The following is a 19,409-nucleotide window of genomic DNA, read 5'->3' as shown; positions in this document are numbered from 1 at the left end:
TGCCGGTGTAACCGGTCCCGCAGGCAGCCACAGGCTGCATCTCTTGCCCCTTTATTGCCACATCAGTTACCGTTTGTAAGCTTAGCCCCAGAAAACCAGATACCAGTAAAATGTCTTTTAGGCTTTTATTTTAGAGCAGGCATTGCCCCCACCCCTGTCCACCTCGCTCCTCCTATCACCGCTTTAAAAAGCCTCCTTAGAAGCTGAACGGAGATTTTCTGAAGGAATTATCACACTGAATGGTTTAAATCTTTTAAACCATTCATGAAAGTTAAGGGACAAGTAATTTGGTGGTTGTATTTGGTTGGTTGGTTGGTTGTATTTTGTTGATTGAAACAAAACTTCTATGGCTGATTTCAGGGTAAGGCAAGGATCAGGAGCAAGTTCTGGTAGCCAAAGACGAGCGAGCATCATAAGTGGCATCTACGCAAATAGAGCAGCAAGTTGCAGAAGTCAATCCACAACTTCTGACGGCAAAGCTGTGGACAGGGGCTCTCTTGCGGGTAACAAGTATGCCATACGGGTGAGAAGCCATTTATGCTATTACTAAAAAGTTTTAAATGTGAGTTATTGCAGATGTAAAAAGTTGTCAGAAAGGAAGTGGAAGAAGGAGGAGGAAAGAAAAGGTGTGTCTGAAGTTGAAGAGCTGTAGAGAAAGAAGATGGTCCAAGAGCTTAATCCATTCTGAAATGATGATGACTAGTGTCCAAAAACAATCTGCAAGAATAAAAAAAAATCAGAGCAACAGTTCTGCTCCTAATCTGAGAACTACTTGCTTTCAAATCTACATGAGATATGTTGACTGTAGCACCTGTATGTCTTTACCTAAAGAACAGAAGATTCCCATAACATAATCTGAGAGGTGTTTAAAGACCTTACTGAATACCTTCTTACAATAAAAAATTTTGAGCAGTATAATAAAAAAAGATGCATAATTGTTTCTCTCACTGCTTTTGCTGTACTGTTAATTTGACATGAATAGTTACAGTCAATAAGCCACTCTTGGTAGTCATTATAGAATAAATAAGCCAGAAAAGACAACGGGGTTGACCAAGAAGGAGAAGTGGCTCTGATAGTGAGACGAACATAGTTTTTCCAGGTATTTTGCAGCCATTTCTATAAAGGGAGTTCCAAAGAAGTCCTGGGCAAAGGTGACAGCCCTCTCAAGGCTGAACCCTAAAGGGAAAGCAGCAATGTAAACCCCCTCGCCCCTGTCCTGGTGTATATTAGGCATCATTTGCACAGAGGGGTTACCTATCAGTTCTGTCAGGTTCCTGCCTGGATCAGGATCTTCTTTTTGTTCCAGATGAGATAAAATGTTGCACGTGTCATCGCTGTCGCTTGTTTCAGGAACACAGTGAAACTATTGTAATTATTTAAATATTTCTTCAGGTTTTTGATGAGGAAGGAAAGGATGTGACACCCCATCCACTCTTCCATTCAGATCCAAATACTGTTGTACCCAGGCAAGGCAAGCTCTTAGCATCAAGTGCTTACTTTGGGGCCACAGGATCTGTTTTTCTCTCTTCTTTTTCCATGCATCAACCATCAGGAGCGAATGCTAGTTTAGGTTCGTTCTCAAGGTAAGTCAATATGCTGTCTCTTAAATCATGTCTCACAGGGTACCTACCCTGCAGCGGCCACACATCTGCTCTTCAGAGAGGTTAGGAGCTGGCATAATTGTGCAGGGCTAATAATTATACTCTGTTATCAAAATACAGAAACTTGCTGGTCATAGTCATCATTTAAAATTTGAGGAATAGTAACAAATAGAATAAATGGAATTTGTCAGTACTTGTGACTGACTATGTCAGAACTACTGCTGAAATGCCAATACATAGAGGTGAAAGCAGACTGCAGCACACACTGCTGTGATATTTCTAATTTTATTCAAATTCTCCTTCCTAAACCACATCTTTTTACGTAACATACCAGAATGGACCATTTTTAGAGATGGTAATGAGTACCTCACAGTTCAAAAATGCAGACATCCAAACTGTAGGAGTGGTTAGGCCTGCCTTCAAAGTTATGATAGAACCTATACAGATGTGTGACAAAACACTGTCTTAAAGGTAGAGGAGGTTGTGTTCTGATTGTCTGAGCAAGGCTGTACAGCTGAGAAGGGGCATTTGCAGCTCATTAATATACTCCCTGTAGCTACTTCAGGTGCTCTCTGCCTTTCCCAAGCTTGTTTTTTCAAAAACTGGAATATGTCAATACCTGCTTAGCTGTGGGTATGGAAAAATGCTGTGGAAACAAAAGGCCTGGTTTCACTGAAGAGTTACAAATTTATTTTAAAGTATTTTGTCTGTTTTAATGGTACTTACTAAGTACAGACAACCCTTTTTACAAACTTGACTCAGTTCAAATATCAAAATATTGTTAACATAATAAGAATCCTCTTTTTTAAACTAATTTAAGCAAGTTACCTCTGCGTGACTATGTGCATCCATTTCAAAAAATGTTCTTATACAAAAACTTTTGAGTTAAAACTGCTAAATTACGTTTCACTACTTACTAGCTTTCATTTACAAACCTTCAGTAGAGAGGGAATAAACAAAGTCAATGGGCTTGAGCCATTTTATCTTCGGGCTGACAAATTCAATTAAGTCATGCAAAAGAAGGCAAATAACTATTTGTGTTTAAAATGAAAAATAATGAACCACATCACTTTATCAAATGGTGTGTACACATTCAAATTGTATGGAGAGGAGATGCTATTTATTTAATCAAAGGGACTAAAAGACTAGTAAAGTCAGCACTGGAAAAAAAATAAGAGTTAAAGAAAAGCATTATTTACTGTTTTCTTTGGCAAAGTTAATGCCCTTGTGATTTCTGAAAAGAAGAGATTGCTCTTTGAGAACTATCTTTTTGTTATGTTTCCTAGGCTGGCTATTATAAAGGATAATCCCAGAGGTAGGGATATTAACCAGGAGCAAATATACACAAAAATATGACTTAAAAATACAAAGTATCTCCTGAAAAATAAACGCATTCTTTTTGGAGACAAGAGCTCTTCATTTAAAAGACAAAATGAAATTATTTAACTTCAGTTTTAAATACAAATCTTTAAAATTGTCTTTTTCAAATGCCTTTGGTATATTTATAGTTGCTCACACTTAGCTTTTGAGGAAGAGAAAATCTGCTGACAAACCTCCCAACTGTACCTAAGTTTTGAGTTTTACTTCTAGTTATCATCACAGCTATCCCCTCTATGAACATTACCTATTCTTTTTAACAAGCTAATCCCTTCAAATGAGTTTCTTGTGCATTTCAGAGACATTTCAGAAGCACATGCAAAGCACCAAAGGATCTAAATTCTGGTTGAGAACAGTGCTATCTGTGGGTATGCGTTATCACACAGTAGGTAGCCAACACTTCACGTTATTATATGCTAAGAATGAATCTGAGAGCTCAATAGCTTCTTTTCCATCAGCTATTTAATGCCTCAGGATATGCTGTCAGAGGAATTCTTCCTTTTTAAGTCTTTTTCAAACCATTTCATTATTTTCTTTCCTAAGCGTTCTATGACTTCTTTTACAATGCAAGCATCACTGTATGTGCTCTTACAGTCTTCTGTGGTTTATCCTGATAACAACACTGCTATTTTTGTAGTGCTTTGCTAACTGACATCTGGACTCACATTCTATTTCTGCTTATTTCTTTGTTACTGAAGGACATATGGAAGCAGCAGTACTTCTATATCAAACGCATCAACAACTGAGTCCATACTAGATGAAATAGTAGAACCTGGCTCTCGAGGAGACACAACTGTTAGCTTATCTGGTAAAGAACATACACTGTATAATTACAGATTTAAACTGTTCTTTGGAGCGCTGTGATTTGTGAGACACCGCAGTCAGTGGATGTGAGATGCCCAGCACTTCAAAGGAACTCAGTGCCTCACAAGTTTTGGCTCCTGATCGTTACAATACTTTTAGAATTAATTTGTCTTCTTTTAAATTCAGAGCAGAAAAGGTCTCGCTTGTTAACCTCATATAATTTTTCAGATGTGCAGGTGAGGCAAGAGGAGATAAAAGAAGAACTGACAAAAGCAGACTTAGACAGGAGAGTGGATCTTTACCTCACAGAGACGGAAACTGTCTGGATATTGGATATGCCATCTGTTGTGGTGTCTGTAGAATCAGAAGATGCTGGAAGAGTTCTGTATGTATATCGGTAGTTGTGTACATGCATGTAGTATGCTCAGCACACCCAATTTCTGCTGATCGCAAAGTCCTGAACAGGCTGCTCACACGTAGGTTCAGTGTTCTGACTACTACAATTTGTCTTTTCACCTTTGTTTAAAGCCATATTGGGTTTGAGTCTCTCTTTTGACAAGACAGCCTAAATTCCTTACAACTCCATCTTGTTGATCAAATTCATACCCTCTTTCACTGATAAATTAAGGCAGATTAGCAAAAGCAGGGGATGGTGACAAGAGAACACACAGAGGATGGGAGAAAGAGAAGATGGAGAAGTGTGGTATACATGAATTACGCGATTTAATTTTAATGAAAACAGTAAGAAATTGCAAACCTCTGCATTGATTCTTGTGTGTAGCTTTACAGCTAATCATTTATTAATAACAAAGACATAAACTAACTAGGCAGGCCTTGGCTTCCTCTGAAGATCTTCACAGTGCTTCTAGCTAGAAGAAACCTCACCCCACCGCAAGTGACCTTGCCTGTTAAAATATTGTGCCCTCCCCTTAGTTGCATCTAGAGTGTTTCCACTTCAGAATCTCCTCTCTGGACTACCATGAACTTTGGTAGGGAGTTAACCCAGAACGCATAGTTTTTTGGCTTACTCCCAGGAGCTGACTGGGACAGAATGCAGCAAAGTTCTCTCCATGACGAACGTCAGACTATTAGACTTGTCACACAGCTTTTGTAGACGTAAGCCCCAAAGCCTGAGATGCAGTGTACTGCAGCTGGCAAGTCAAACAACTTAGATAAGTGAGTTTTTTCTGCTAGTATACACACAAAGTTCATGGTAGGACTCCAACCCCCACTGTCTGTGAATCACACTGGTGTGATTTTGGGGAAGAAGGAAGAGGAAGAGCATCCTATGAATCAGACTTAGCTGGTGTACACAGCACATATTGCCAACTGTATAGGAACAGACAGTGACTCTTCCTGAGCACAGCAACCTGTTGGTGGACTAAGGCGGGGTATAAACTATGTCTGCTGTTAGAATATTGAAACCAAAATAATAGAAAAAGTTTCACAATTCCCACTGACCATTCCTACAGAACCCGAGGGCTGGATGAAACAGAAATGTACTAGTTTCATTTTTGTCTCTTGGATGCACTGCCTTTCACTCCCAAGTGATGAGAGCTACGTATTTCTGAACTACTCTGAATTCCACTGAAGTGCAAAGGTAGCTGGAGTAGGGATTTTTGCTGATGCCTACCTCTGCAGGCCATTTCTGGTTTAGAACAGCATCACAAGCTCAGAAAGCTGCTGAAAGATGATACGTAGAGTGAAATAAAACCTAGCAATCCAAAAAAACCCGAGCAGTAAATTTATGACATGGAGTATTCTCTCCTGTTCAACTTGTGGTTAAATACACTGAGAAGTTGAATGCAAATGTTCTTCAGAAAGTCAATATACACTTTTTTTTTTTCCCCAAGGGAGCGGAATAGGATTTATGTTGACATTTGCACAAATAGACCTGGTAATGATCGCTTTGTAGAAAAAATGATGCAAACCATTAATGGAGCCGCAAAGAACAAGGAAGTGCAATGTGACAAAATCATCATGGAAGATAAAGGTAAACTTTCTGAGTACCATATAGGAAAGGGTATTTAATAAGAACGGGCTCTCATTTACTACATTGTACCCTTGGCAGTTGGTTTTATTATTACATTTAGTTTAGTTATTAAATATTTATTTGTGAAAACTCTAGCATACAGCTAGATCATGGGACCTCAGAAGACTTCCCACACAGGTAGGAAAGAGTTTTTTTCTTTCTTCCATCTCTAAGCAGGAGAAGATGTTTCCTCAACTCTCACTTCCAGAGCTTTAAGTTAAGACAGGCTAGTGTGATTTGTGGTGGCCTTTTCTGCCCCTCCTAAAACTTGAACATTGGTACTAGTACACTGTAGCCATTGCAATAAAATATTCATTACGCTAGCTGAGAGCTGCCGTGTCCTGCCTGCCTCAGCACTTTGCAAGCAGAGCATGCTTCTTAGGAGGCAGAACTTCACCTAATACTCAGCTATGCTCTTGAAATATGAAAGGACACAGTTCCCTTTTTTCCCCTTAACTTGTCAGTGACGCTGGTTTCTATTTCTATTTGCCATAATGCAAAGAAGAGAACCTCTGTTATGAGATTTAAAATCTTGGGAAAAGCAGAAAATCTTGGCATTCTCACAAGATAGATGCAATTTTACAAAATGTTCAACCTCAATGCTCTAAAAAAATTATAGATGAATATCTAGGTTTTAGATGCGCGTGCTGAGCTTTGCCTCACTATGGACATTTTTTTTGTGTAGGAGGCCAAAGAAAACTATGGGGAATGCTGTTCCAAACATTTTTCCTTTGTGTTCATTAGTGTATGTAAAATGAGTGAAAAAAAAAAAGTAAAATAGATATTAATCTCATTTGAAAACATATCTTCCCCTTTTTTGTGTGCCTTGAGCATCAGCAGGGCTCATTCCAACTCATGTTTGAAAAGCTGAGCACACAAAGACAAGGTCACGGAGCATTGTCTCACTAGGAGGTGGCCCTCCTGAAGGGAAGCCACACACCCAGAAGACCCTGATGCAGCTGCTGCAATCACACAACAGCTGTTGCTACAGCCTTGTCCGACCCTCAGTTGGTTTCAAAGCCCCTCTGCCAAACAGTTGGGAGTGTGGTACAAAAAGTAAATCTTTGCTCATCTGTACGTAGTCCTTTATAATAATGTACCAAAACAAGAGACTTGTATAATACAGTGTAATTCATTTCTAGGGATGATGGTCACTTCCTGGGACTTGTACGATTTGTTTCACATATCAGAAATAGAACCTACATCAAAAGCAGAAGGTAGCAGAACCACAACTGGGAAAAGCAGCAAATCTCATACAACTAAAGAGCACGATCGGACTATGTCTGTCTCTTCTGACAGAGGTAACATTTTTCCAGGTTTACATTTCTGCTGTGTTTTCGTCATGCATGTCACTATGTTGTGTGGTGAAAACTACATGAAGAAAATGTTTGGTCTGCCCGTCTGGCACTTGAAAGAGAGTTTGCTAAGGAATCTTGGGCAGGTCTGCATCGAGACCTTTTCTGTACAATGCCATCTTAAATGATCTTAAATAAATAGTCAGCGACAAAGTTTGCTGGTACTAACTTACTTAGGACAGTAGAAGCAAAACACCAATTGTGAAAAATTCCAGAAGTATCTCATCATACTGAATATTTGAGCAATAAAAGAAAACAAAATTAAAGCAAGAAAAAATTAATAGCGGAAGTATTTTTTGATGATGATAGATTCTTCTATGCTTTTTGCAGGTGGAGGAGGAGGAGACTTCTTATCCCCTTGACCTTTGTGTGCAAAGTATTATCATGTTAAAACTGTTTTTTCCCATTTATCTGTTGTCAGGCAGCCCAACTTCTTCTACAATGATTTTGGAAAGTGCTGTTCTTGCCAGAATCCACGAAGAGGAGGAATGCCATTCAGAAGCTGTATTAACATCAGAAAACTTTCAGCAGGATTTATTTTTCATGGAGAGGATTCTAATGGAGAATATTTTTCAACCCAAACTTGCAGCTTATCGGCAGTTTCCTGTCCTTACAGGTTTGTTTCTTATTGGCTGCCCTGTTTTCAGCACAAGGCTTTGCATGCTGTTGAAAGTCATGGAGTTATGTCCCTCATTGAATGTCTTTACAGACGACAAGTCATTTAAGAAATAGACAAAGAAAAGGAGAGTTTATGAGATGTCAACATGAACTTTGCAGTTTTACATTCACTTTAACAGACATCCCTACCATACTTGGTGGAAGAATCGAATAAATGAGTTCTGAGCTGGCTCATCTCCCTTTATCACCACAAACTGAGACTTACTCAAAATATTAGTCAAACTTGTTTCCTGACAGTTAAGATACAGATTAATTCTGCCACTTCTCCAAGCATTTTTTGCATTGGAACGTCTTTTACAGATTTTTTAAATTTATTTTATAAGGAGACTGATGGTAAACAGACGTTTTAGCTTGATAGATGTTCAGTGTCTAACATAAGGTACATTCACTGCAAACTGTAAGAGGCATTACCTGGACTCAAGTGCTAAGTAGTATTTTACCTTTTACAGGAGTTCCAAGTTAACACAGGGATTAAAAAAAAAGAAAAGGCAGATTCACACGGCTTTTACTGTATTGTACCTCTTTGTGTCATAGAGAGTTTCAGTTTCTCAGGCAATGAACCTGTTATATTCTGTCACTCTTCAGAAACTAGCTACAGCTGGAGCATGATACTGGCCAGGAGGACTTTTGTTCTGACAATATGGCAGTTATTGTGTTCTCATTTTGTTAACAGTGATCTGAGATCAATTTATGATTTGCACATTACATAAAATAAAGGGGTGAGTAAACAAAAAAATACTTAGCAAATGCAGTCTAAAAATATGCTCTACACTTAAGTTTCCCAAGTAATGAGCAACTTACTACAGCACCATGTAACTTAGCTACGGTGTTACAGCATCAATGCGTACATGTGGCTCTTTAAAATTTGGCATCCAACTTGAAAAAATCCCTGTTTAAACAAATTTTTAAATACAAGAGATTAGAAACATTCCTGGTGGGGGGTGGACATAAATTCATAACTTGTTGCTGGGTAGCTAAATCCACTCATTAAACACCTGGAGCATAACTGGCACGCTACAGCCTGATGCAGCCATCTTCTATGTCCCTATCAACATTTTAGCCACAGTTTTAGAAGTTAGGATGTCTTAATTCCTCAAATCTTCACTTCATTTTTTTCCTGCAAAATATTTGCTGAAAGGGCAAATTTTTCTTCTGATGTGAATGACTGGAGTTAGATAAGTGAAATGTTACTACTCAGACTCTACCATATTTGTGCATTTTAGATCCCGATGTTACATCAGACACTAGTGGTACAGTAACAGCCATGAAAGAAGCTAAACAGGAAAAGCACGACAAGGAAAAGAAGGATAAGGAAGAGCAGAAGGAAGCATTCATCGACCCATCAATTCTGTCAGGTCTAAATAAAACTCCAGAAGAAATTGTACCTCCCAGATTGGAACGGCTGTGGTCATATGTATGTGATTTAACTAACGGTCACAGTGTGAGCAGTATGGTTTGGAGCAAAGTAAACCCAGTGAGTTAACAAATCGCTTCTTCTAAGGTGTTTACAAAATGGTATAAACAATTGTTGGTGTAAATAAACTCCTGATTTTGATATACTTTGTTGGGAGGGATCTCATTCATCCCTACAGTCAGGTAGGTTGTCTTTGCATGACACTCTCTGTATTTTGTCCTTCCATGTAACAATATTGCTACATTATTCTACAGGTTGGAGAGCTGCGCTAGGCTTTTCCTACAAATGTATCATGACAACTTTAATTGGTCCAGAATTTAATTTAATTGGTCCAGTTTACAATGGGCAGTCAGCTGAACAACAATGTTAAGATAATAGACTTGGTCTGTTATAGAATTCTGTTATAGAATTGGAATTGGAATTGTAGAATTGGAAGTTGAAATTTAAACCCCTACTACTAAACTTTATCACCATTGACAGAGTTTATTCATGATAGTTTAGATACCACATCTTTGTTTCTAACAGTAATATCCCAAGAAAGCAGCATTCATCACACTTTAAGGATAAGATGCATAACAACAGGCACAGATTTCTGAGCAGCTGGCCCAAATTTATTTAATTCAGTTTCAGTGGAGGTGACAATGACTCAGACATCTCCACTTTCAAAGTAATGTAAGGCTCAGTTTTTCCAACGGAGCTCTCTTCTAGCCACAACAAAAATAATGAATGGAAGGAAGGTAAAAAGCAGGTGAGGATGAGAAACATAAAACCAGTAAGGTTGCCCTAAGGAAAAAAAAAAGAGAGAAAATAAAGATCATTTCATGCTGTTAGTACACCAGATCCCCAGATATTATAAAGTTGGACACATTTGTAGACTTCAGTCTTAGAATTATAGGGCAAACAATAAAGTGTTAAAGTGTTAGTTTCACGAACTACTTGTTGTGTGTAGGAAAAAAAAATTAACGGAGTTGAAGACTAAAGTCTTGCTGCTGTTTCTTACTTCTACTTATGGAAAGGAATTAACGGAATTCATTGGACCCCACTGTAGAGAGCTAAAAGCTAGGAGTTTGAGGTGGTCACTGAAGCTCCTTTTACAGCTAACGTTGAGAGAGAAAAGTAGAAATATTATTATGTAATCCATTAAATACTGCACATTAAAATATGGTTATAGAATAATGTATATTCACCTCTGGAAAGGGACATATTTTTATGATGGCCAGGGAGGGGGGATTGCAAACACAGCTGATAGTGACTATGAATGCACTTTTAGTTCAACCAGCTTCCAGTGTTCTAGAAATTCTGTTCTTCTTGTGTGTTTTTCTACTTGCATATGACATGAGCATCATTTTTCCAGACTTTGCACTGAGAGTCACTGTTAGCAGAAGGTTGCCTTTTAAAAATATACAACTGAACTTCAAGTTAAACTGTGATATATCTCTTAATCTGTGCTTTTAGGATCTTTTAGCTGTTGGTTACGGAGCGTTTGATTTTAAAGAACAGAAGAAAGGCTTGGCTTGCTGTTGGTCATTGAAGAACCCTATGGTAACGAGCAGCCAGTTTGTTTTCTTTCTTTTTCTTCAATGCATTTTTCTGCTATACTATTTCTGCTTTATTTATTTCCCTCTTCCTCTTTCAAAAAGCAAGATCTAGCCAGTAAGGTTGAATTTGCTAGCCCAAACCACACATTTCTGGAAAATTGATTCCGACTGCAGTACCCAGCAATGTGCTTAAATCTTGACCCAAAGGAAGGGCCTGTAGGAAGCAGTTTAGTTTCTGTGCCTGTCTGTCCTCTCAGTTGACACTTCCAACAGAGGTGCTGACTGTGCTGGTGGTTTGGTAACACGGACATCTGTTCACAGGAACTAAACTCATTGCACACAGGCCACCAAACAACTAACAGATGGTTACAACTCTCAGGTAGTACCAGTCTATGCTAGGCAACTTAGCAATGCAGACCTCTGTATCCCATTTCCAAACCCTAGGGCGACCTACCCAAGACTGTAAATCTGTTTCATTATTACTGTGGGTAGACCCAGGTGTGTAGAAATTGTTTTTTAGACTGGAAAAGTCTTGAGCACAGCAACTGTGAAAATAAATCCATGTACCTTTTGTTTTTCAAAATGTATAGACCGTTTGTTCAATACTTCCAAACTCTCATTACAGAGAACATCTGTATTTTAAAGTTAAGGATTATCCTTTCCAATCCATTTTCTGTTGTACCATGAAATTCTGTTAGGCTGAAGGAAAAAAATAAAAAGTATATAATTCAATATAATTATCTAATCTAACTTCTCATAATACTGTCAAAAAGATGGTAGATTTCATAGATGTAACATTTACATCTTTACATATCCATCTAAAAAGTGATCCTTTTTAAACTAGCCATTTTTTTTAAAAATCTTGGAAATCTCTGTTACAAAGTGACACAGTAAAAATATCTAAAAAGAAATCCTTTTTAAACTAGCCATTTTTTTTAAAAATCTTGGAAATCTCTGTTACAAAGTGACACAGTAAAAATCACCTGATTGCCATCAAATTACACAACTTTAGTTTTATTTGTTCTACAAACTTCACTTGCCCAAAAGCGTGTATTAGACTAATTTAAATCACACAGAGTCAAGTCTTTGATGCATATTTATCACGTCAACAACAATCAAATACTCTTGTGATTCCCTGATATCGCCATAGTCCTCAAGTGCCTAACATTAAGAAATAAGGTCTGGCATGCACGCTGAAATACAGTTCTTTGCAAACTAACACTCTACTGTTTCCTATTTCAAGAGCTCGGTGCAGTGACTTTAAGGATTTAATCTTATAACAGAGCTGAATCAGGTCTTTGGTTACATAGAGAAATGACATGAAAATAGCAGTTTACAGATTACCTGAAGTACATTAGATCGCATTTTATCTTCAGATAAGTTTCTGTAATTGGAAAGGTACTTACCTCCACATTACAAGATAGAAAACAACTGGAAAAATTTTCCAAAATGCCAAGTTTGTTTTAAAAAGAAAAAAAAAAACCCAAAAAACAAAAAAACAAACAAAACCCCCACACTGTACTCATATAGCTGAAACTTAGGGAACTTGATTTTTAGGCATTTGGTTTGGAGTAGGCCCATCTGACCTATTTCACAGTGTCATATTTCTGCATAATCTTTATTTTTTCCTAATTTTATCAGTTGCAGTGAGAAATAAACTGAACCATTTAGAATATAGTACCTAATTTCTGTCTAGCAGTAGTCACTATGGTCATCAGCACTTGAATTTTTCAGCAGAGCCTGGCAATTTAGTATCCAGTGTTGAGAAGACCAAGGTAAATTAAGAAACTAATTTAAAATGTTCTTGTATTTTTCTACTGGTCAGTGGCCAGAGCGTATTTTCCAGTGTGAGCATGGTGTTACTGCTTTGGATTTTTCTATGGCAAGCCCAAATCTCTTAGCAGTTGGAATGTACAATGGTTCTGTCGCAATCTATGATGTACGGAGTTGTAACGACGCTGCACTTTTGGACAGCAGGTAAGGCTACGATTTCTTGTCTTCTCCACCTTGGTCATGTCTTAGCAAATAACAAATAAAAGAATATCCACAACTAAGAAGCTGAGGGAATAGTAACAGTCTTGATAAGTAAGGCTTGTGAATGCTCAGGGATGTTGCACAATTTTTTCATTTCCAACTTTTGTCAGTATCTTCCAGTTTTGACTGGAAATGCCTACATAAACAATACTCTCAAATACTAGAAGTTTCTGGAGCAAAACTGCAAACACAAAAATTTATGATAGTGCATGAATGTCTGGAAGGGCCAGAGTGGGCCAACCAGACTTTTCCCATCCACCTATTCACACTGATACACCCAAATCCTCAGACACTGCCATTCTCCCTCTGCACTGCCATCATTCTCTATTCTTATTTCTGCCGGTAAATGCCTACATTACTTTAACACCACTGGTCCTTATTTGGGGTATGAAACTCTCTGCACTGTTGCTGTGCATACAAAGTGAGTTCCCCACATTGGAAAGGTGAAACAAATGAATACTATGCTCTGACTTTTTAAGAAAATGCAGCAAGTTACCACCACATACCATTTTATACTCCATGTACTAACTAACTAGGACAATCCTGCCCCAGATAATAAATCCTTATGGGCGACCAGTGGTAGCTTTTGGTGTTTTCTCACTGATTCCACTTGCCAAAAATGGATAGAACATCAAAATAGGTGAGGGATAAGCAGGAATTAAGAAGAAAATGAGAGGAGGTGATCAGGGAGACATTTGCCCTAAGGGCAGCTCTCCAGGTCTAGGGCACTCTCCTACAAGGTGCAGATTGATTTCATGATTCAGGTATCAATGAAAGGTGTGTCAGCACATAAACAGTGCCCTGAAACTAAATATCAAACATGTTTGATAAAAGAAAAATTTTCCTGGAGAAAACAGCCAATGTTCAGATTTCTTTTTTTTTTTTAAAGAAAAGCTAAAGAATATTTCTGTCATAAGACTTGACGTTCATTACAAAATGGAAGATTAATTATTTTTCAAATATATTGTCTTGTCTTTGTTCATATACGATTTATCACATGCACCTTTTGTCCCAGTGAATCCTCAAATAAACATACAGGTCCTGTATGGCAACTGAGGTGGGTGGAACAGGACAGAGGTGCAACAGGAGATGGCAAAAAAGAGAGATTAATCTGTATCTCAGCAGATGGCCGAATAACCGAGTGGCTTATACAGAAAAGACTAGATTGCACTGGTAAGCATTTTCCCCTGCAGCTTTTCTGCAGAGTGATAATACCAGAAATTGCTTCATTTTATTTCAGGCGACATTCTTTATACCAGTTATCATACACAAAACATTTAAGAGCCGTTGAGCATTCCAAAGAAGTGTGAGTTATTCATAGCACTGTCACATACCTGTTTGACAAAAACTCTTGCTATTTGCACAGATCTGATAAAAATAAAGCGAACAGAAAGTGAGAAGAAAAAACTACCAGGTGAGAAAGAAAGGAAAAGTGAAGCTCTGATATCTCAACAGGCAGCTGGAATGTGCTTTGACTTCCATCCAAAGGTAGGCTCAGAAAGTCCATCCTGGCTAAGTATGCAGCAGGGGTGAGATGCTCAGCTGGAGCTACTTTAATATGCACTAGCCTGGGACTTGGCACTGGTATTTAAAGCATATTTAGTTCTGAAACAAATTGCTTCTTAGCTAATAATGGTTTTACCCAAAATGGATGATATGGTAAACCAAGCAAGTAATCCCTGTATGTGAACAACTACATAATTTCAGCTATGTTACTCACATTTGCTTTGGGCCAGATCCTAGGGTGGCTTTCCTCTGTGTGTTGGTCAAATCAGTGAGAATTTGACTGTTCAACATCTCCTGAGTCTAGGACTTAGATGGCTGTGCTTCTCCTCTCTATCCAGCTGAGTATTTTGTCCTCAGAGCATTTGAAGAATTCATGTGTTTGCCCATGTGGATCGCAGAAAGTCTGAGATTTTCAGGAGTCAAAAATCACAGCATATGTTCTGCATAGATGGAGAACACACATAGCAAATCCGATACATTCTGGCACCACTATATCTACTGCACATACACCTCTGCAGCACACATGCAAGCAGCCCAACACACAACATCCTGGCACCTCCACCTTAGTTCTTCAGAGGACTTCACTGCCAAACTCATCCAGTCCTTTATAGATTTTTGGATGAGTGATAAATAGATTAAACCAACTTAGGCTACTTTTACCTTTCTTTCAGGATACTAATTTTTATCTTGCTGGAACAGAAGAGGGTCATATCCACCAGTGTTCTTGTTCATGCAATGAGCAGTTTCTAAAAACATACAGAGGCCATAAGGTGAGTGATACATAGAAAAAGTAATGACAACAGAAACTGTTCAATTAAGTTCACAAATGTAATAGTTTCTTTGCTTATATTTACTAAACAAAACATCTGCAACAAAAGAAAACTAAACTTTTCTTATATTAGGAATGAATTCCCGTAGCATAAAGCATCACAGTCTTACAGGATTACTTTCGACATTATAAGGATTTTTTCTGAAGTAATTTATTAGAACTTGTACCATAAACTGTTTTAAAGCTTTAGTTCTGCCTTTATTTTAAGAAAACAATCAGTAATCTGATTGTCCTGCAAACCACAGCTAAATAGTCTTACCACTGAGAGAAAGATGGCAGAACTTTAACAGCACCTCTTTTTTTGAAAGTCTTTGCTTCATCCAAGAAGCTGCCCTTTCAGCATCAGCTTCTCCTAACAACTGGTGAAGGGACAGAATCAGCTGAATGCTTTTTATTCCTAAGATCTCTCCTGTCTTATCACATCTGCTGCATCCTAATTTCCTACGGGTACACATAAAACTATGCTGGTTTTGCTATTAAGGTCAGAGGACAGTCAGGGATTTCCATGAAACGTCACTAGTAAAAACCATCCTGTGAGGCTGTAGCTCTAGAATAACACAAAGTTCTTTTTTGTTTCTTCCCAAACACCAAGGGTCCTGTGTACAAAGTTGCTTGGAATCCATTCAGCACTGACATGTTCCTAAGCTGCTCTGCAGACTGGAGCATTATTTTATGGCACCAGGATTCACAGACGCCCATTCTAACTTTCAGTTCCGCCACTGCTTTTGTTCATGACATTATGTGGTCTCCAAAATCAGCCTTCATATTTGCAGCAGCAAATGAAAGCAGAGTAGAAATTTGGGATCTTAGTGTCAGCACGTAAGTAATTACTTTTCTCAAAGAAGGTTCTGAAACTTAATGGCACAAAGGCTACACATTATTGCCTAATCAGTATTGTTATCAGGTCATGACAGCTCCATGCCATTTGCTTGCTTAGTTATTGAAAGTATTGCATTTTGAAGTACTCATTTTATAAAAGCAGATGGCAGTTACCAGAGAATTGTGATTATAAGAGAAGGAGCTGGATGCCTCATGGAACTGATAAAGGGTAAAACTGCTTTTTTTGCTACAGAAATCATAGATTCTACCACTTCTATAGTTAAAAGGAAAAATAACAAAACTGAGCTACTTTGGACCTTTTATAAAGGTAAGATGGTCAGAAGTTCAGATACCGCTCACGTTTTCCCACTACTGTAAAGTAGGTGTACATCTCATGTACAGCTTAGTTAATCTGCTGGTCTGTACCATTCAGTATTAACGACAGCACAAAGCCAGCAGTGGAGTAGGAGGCCTGCCAAATCTTGCGGTAGCAAAAAGCAAATTAGTCATATAATGAAAATATTAACCACACAGCCCCCCATATTAGGCAGTAGGACAGATTTTAGGCAACCAGAACATCTTAGTTAATAGCAGCTGGGATTTTTGTTCTGGTAGAGACCAAACAAAACACTGCCTCACTCCTTCGTTTTTGAGTTAATCTAGAACATAAAAAGTAAACCATGCAACATTTATCAGGCCTGCATTACTGCTAGACTTTACATGATAGTACACTCAGGCAAATGCAGTGTTACCTATTAATTCTTGCCTCTGCTGGGTTGCAGCTTGAACCCCGTGATCTCTCTCTTTGCCAACCCAAGAGTGAAATTCACATCTGTACTCTTTGCTAAGAACACGGACTGCCTTCTTGTAGGAGACAGTAAAGGAGAAGTCAGTGTGTTTGAGCTGCAGAACCTGGCTGCTCCCAACAGTAATAAGGTACGATTCACTAGGAAAAGGTGGTCATCCTCAGAGGCCTGCATGCTTGTCTGGTACTTCATTCCTCAGAAAGGGGTTTCTGTTAAAGATCTAGCTAATAAATATTGAAATAGGTGGAATCAGATGCAATTCCATAACCAGATTAAAACCTGAGGTGGTTCCTGCTCTTCTGCATGCCATACCACTAGAAACTTCAGGAACAGTTAAGTCAATGTCGAACCTCGGGTTTCTCTTGATCGCAAATCCAGAGGTTTGCCACAGCTGGATTTAGGAGGGACACTGGGGGCAAGGGCGGGAAGGTGTAGCTTCCTCTAAATGCAGTCTGCAGGTGACTATTTGGCAGAATGCCCTTACCTGCTGACAACGCAGGAACGACTTGCCCTCTCCTGGCCAACAAGAGTCTCACTTTGTTGGTGTCAGCAAAGCCATTAGCCCTTTGGCTCCGTATTGCCTTCACTCCTTTAGAAGCCACTACTTATCCTAGTGGTGGCTTTTCTGTCCTAGATGACATGTGAGAATTTGACTTGCCTTACAACTACGTTCCTTTCCAATCGTACCATTGCATAGATTCCCTGTCAGCAGCAGTGTAAAAGCTGACTGATGTCAACTGTGAATCCCTTCTGTTCTCTTTTGCATAAATCAGTGCTAATTTATACCGAAGCCCTACTGGGCCCTCCGTGCCTGGTCCATGGTACAAAATCCTGATGCCACCCTGGGTACTCCAGCACCAGGTGGATCTATCTGCAGGCGGCCTGCAGCCCCGAACTGCACTGCTCCCTTTGTCCTTTCAGCTTTGAGCAAGTAGCTTTGGCTTACTGGACTTGGGTTCCCAATTTGTAAAGTGGAACTGGTACTTTTTAAAATCCCTTCTGAGTTACATGGTGCAAAACACTAAACTTAAGTTGGAGAGAACGAAAATGCTGATGTTAATCTAACCTTCATTCTTAGGGTATTAAGCATTAATAATTCACAATTGTCAGTGTTGCATTTAGAAATTCTGGTAATTACCAGCCTCATTTGCCAAGTGCTGTAAACCACAGAGCAAAAAGGTATTTCCCTTAAAAACTAAAAGTGAGGCCATTGTTGTTAAACTCAGAAAATAAAATTAGTGGGTTTTTTCCCTACAAATCACCACAAAGCAGCCGAAGTCCTCTAGGCAGATAAGTTCTTCAGTTAATAAGAGCATAGGGATAATTTTCTGGGTATGTCACCGGAACAGGACTAAAAATATCAGTGCTTAATTTCACAGACTTTGGGCATGTGGCATAACTGACCATCGAGTCACAGAGCCTCATTAGCCAGAGGGAGCCCCACTTTCCAGCATCATCCATCTCTTTCACTCCCTTTTCTGATAACAGCAAGGTCTTCCTAGGCTTAGGTATGTACAAGGCTTAGCACGACAGGGTCAATACTACAACTAACACTAAAGGGAGGTAATTACTTCAGGGGCAATCACATCTAAGTACACCTACCACACATGTATCATCTTGAAAATTAATTTCCTTTATAAACAAGATACATGTTTGTATGCTGCTAAGCATGATGCTACAAATGCAATCCAAACAGGCCTGCCAAAAAGTGCTATTTTCAAGGAGCACTGTTAGAGGTAAGCATAGTATTAACAGAATTCCAAAGAAGAATCAGCTGACATAATACAAACTACCTTAGCCTGCTTTCTGGATGCTCATTGCACAAGCAATTCTGTTCTCAGTTCGTAAATAGGAATTTTGGATCACTGCATGTCTTATACTGCAAGTACACTGTCATACAGCGTTTTTTCCTCTTGTTTTACAGGTTGATACCTTACGTGACGTAATTGGTCCTGCTGTAGCTATTTAACAGTAGCTAAATGGTACCACGTCTCAGTTGGTAAACAGCAAGAAAGACTTATTGTAGTATTAACATAAACTGTTTATTCTTTTTCAATCATTAAAATTTCTCTTTGAAACCATACTGGTGAGAAACATCTTTCAAATGCTCTAAATTTTCCCCTGGAAGTCCCCCTCATTAGACAAACAGTATTAATACACAGATGGCCTTCTCTATAATACAGATAAGGTAATAGAAAGGTATCCATAGTCTTTTTCTTCTTGGGTTTTTTCTCCTTGTTTTCCTCCTCCAAGGTCTTTTCTCCTTGGGTTACTCAAAAAGCAAAAATGCCAAAATTACCTCCTATTGGCCTATACGCCACTCCATAATACAGCCTAAGTCCTTACCAGTTGTAGTCTGTATCTTCTCTGTGAAATCGTACAGTAAATGAATGGACTTCTCATCAGATCTATCTCGTCTGTCATCCCATAAACCACTGCTGAGGGTGAAAGCTGACCTTTGAGTGGCATCAGGTGCTCCTGCGAGCTGCAGATCATCCCACACCAGGCAAAAGTAGAGAGCAACTTTTTCAACCCCTGACAAATTAGGATAATGTAAAATTGCAGTTTAAATTCACTCTGTTCCACACTGACACTTTTCTGAAAGCTCCTCATACG

The 19,409-nt window shown here is 38.8% G+C and overlaps 1 protein-coding gene across 1 annotated transcript; it reads left to right on the top strand.

Annotated features, from left to right (window-relative positions):
• Positions 1-346: 346 nt before the first annotated feature.
• On the top strand, positions 347-18,762 carry WDR78 (WD repeat domain 78). Its single transcript, XM_009278748.1, has 16 exons — positions 347-523; positions 1,393-1,465; positions 3,673-3,786; positions 4,011-4,167; positions 5,636-5,775; positions 6,957-7,115; positions 7,591-7,785; positions 9,071-9,321; positions 10,717-10,803; positions 12,625-12,776; positions 13,849-14,006; positions 14,200-14,321; positions 15,011-15,109; positions 15,761-15,987; positions 16,770-16,923; positions 18,718-18,762. The coding sequence occupies exons 1-16, from the start codon at positions 347-349 to the stop codon at positions 18,760-18,762; spliced, it is 2,310 nt and encodes a 769-aa protein (XP_009277023.1).
• Positions 18,763-19,409: the final 647 nt, after the last annotated feature.

This window comes from Aptenodytes forsteri, unplaced genomic scaffold, assembly GCF_000699145.1.
Source record: "Aptenodytes forsteri isolate BGI_AS27 unplaced genomic scaffold, ASM69914v1 Scaffold290, whole genome shotgun sequence".
Lineage (NCBI taxonomy): Eukaryota > Metazoa > Chordata > Aves > Sphenisciformes > Spheniscidae > Aptenodytes > Aptenodytes forsteri.
This window is presented reverse-complemented; position numbering and strand designations above follow the sequence as displayed.

Coding starts and splice junctions, on each gene's coding strand:
- WDR78 (XM_009278748.1), top strand. CDS start 347: ATGGCTGATTTCAGGGTAAGGCAAGGATCAGGAGCAAGTTCTGGTAGC. Junction 12,777..13,848: donor GCTGCACTTTTGGACAGCAG/GTAAGGCTACGA, acceptor CTTTTGTCCCAG/TGAATCCTCAAATAAACATA. Junction 15,110..15,760: donor AAACATACAGAGGCCATAAG/GTGAGTGATACA, acceptor CCAAACACCAAG/GGTCCTGTGTACAAAGTTGC.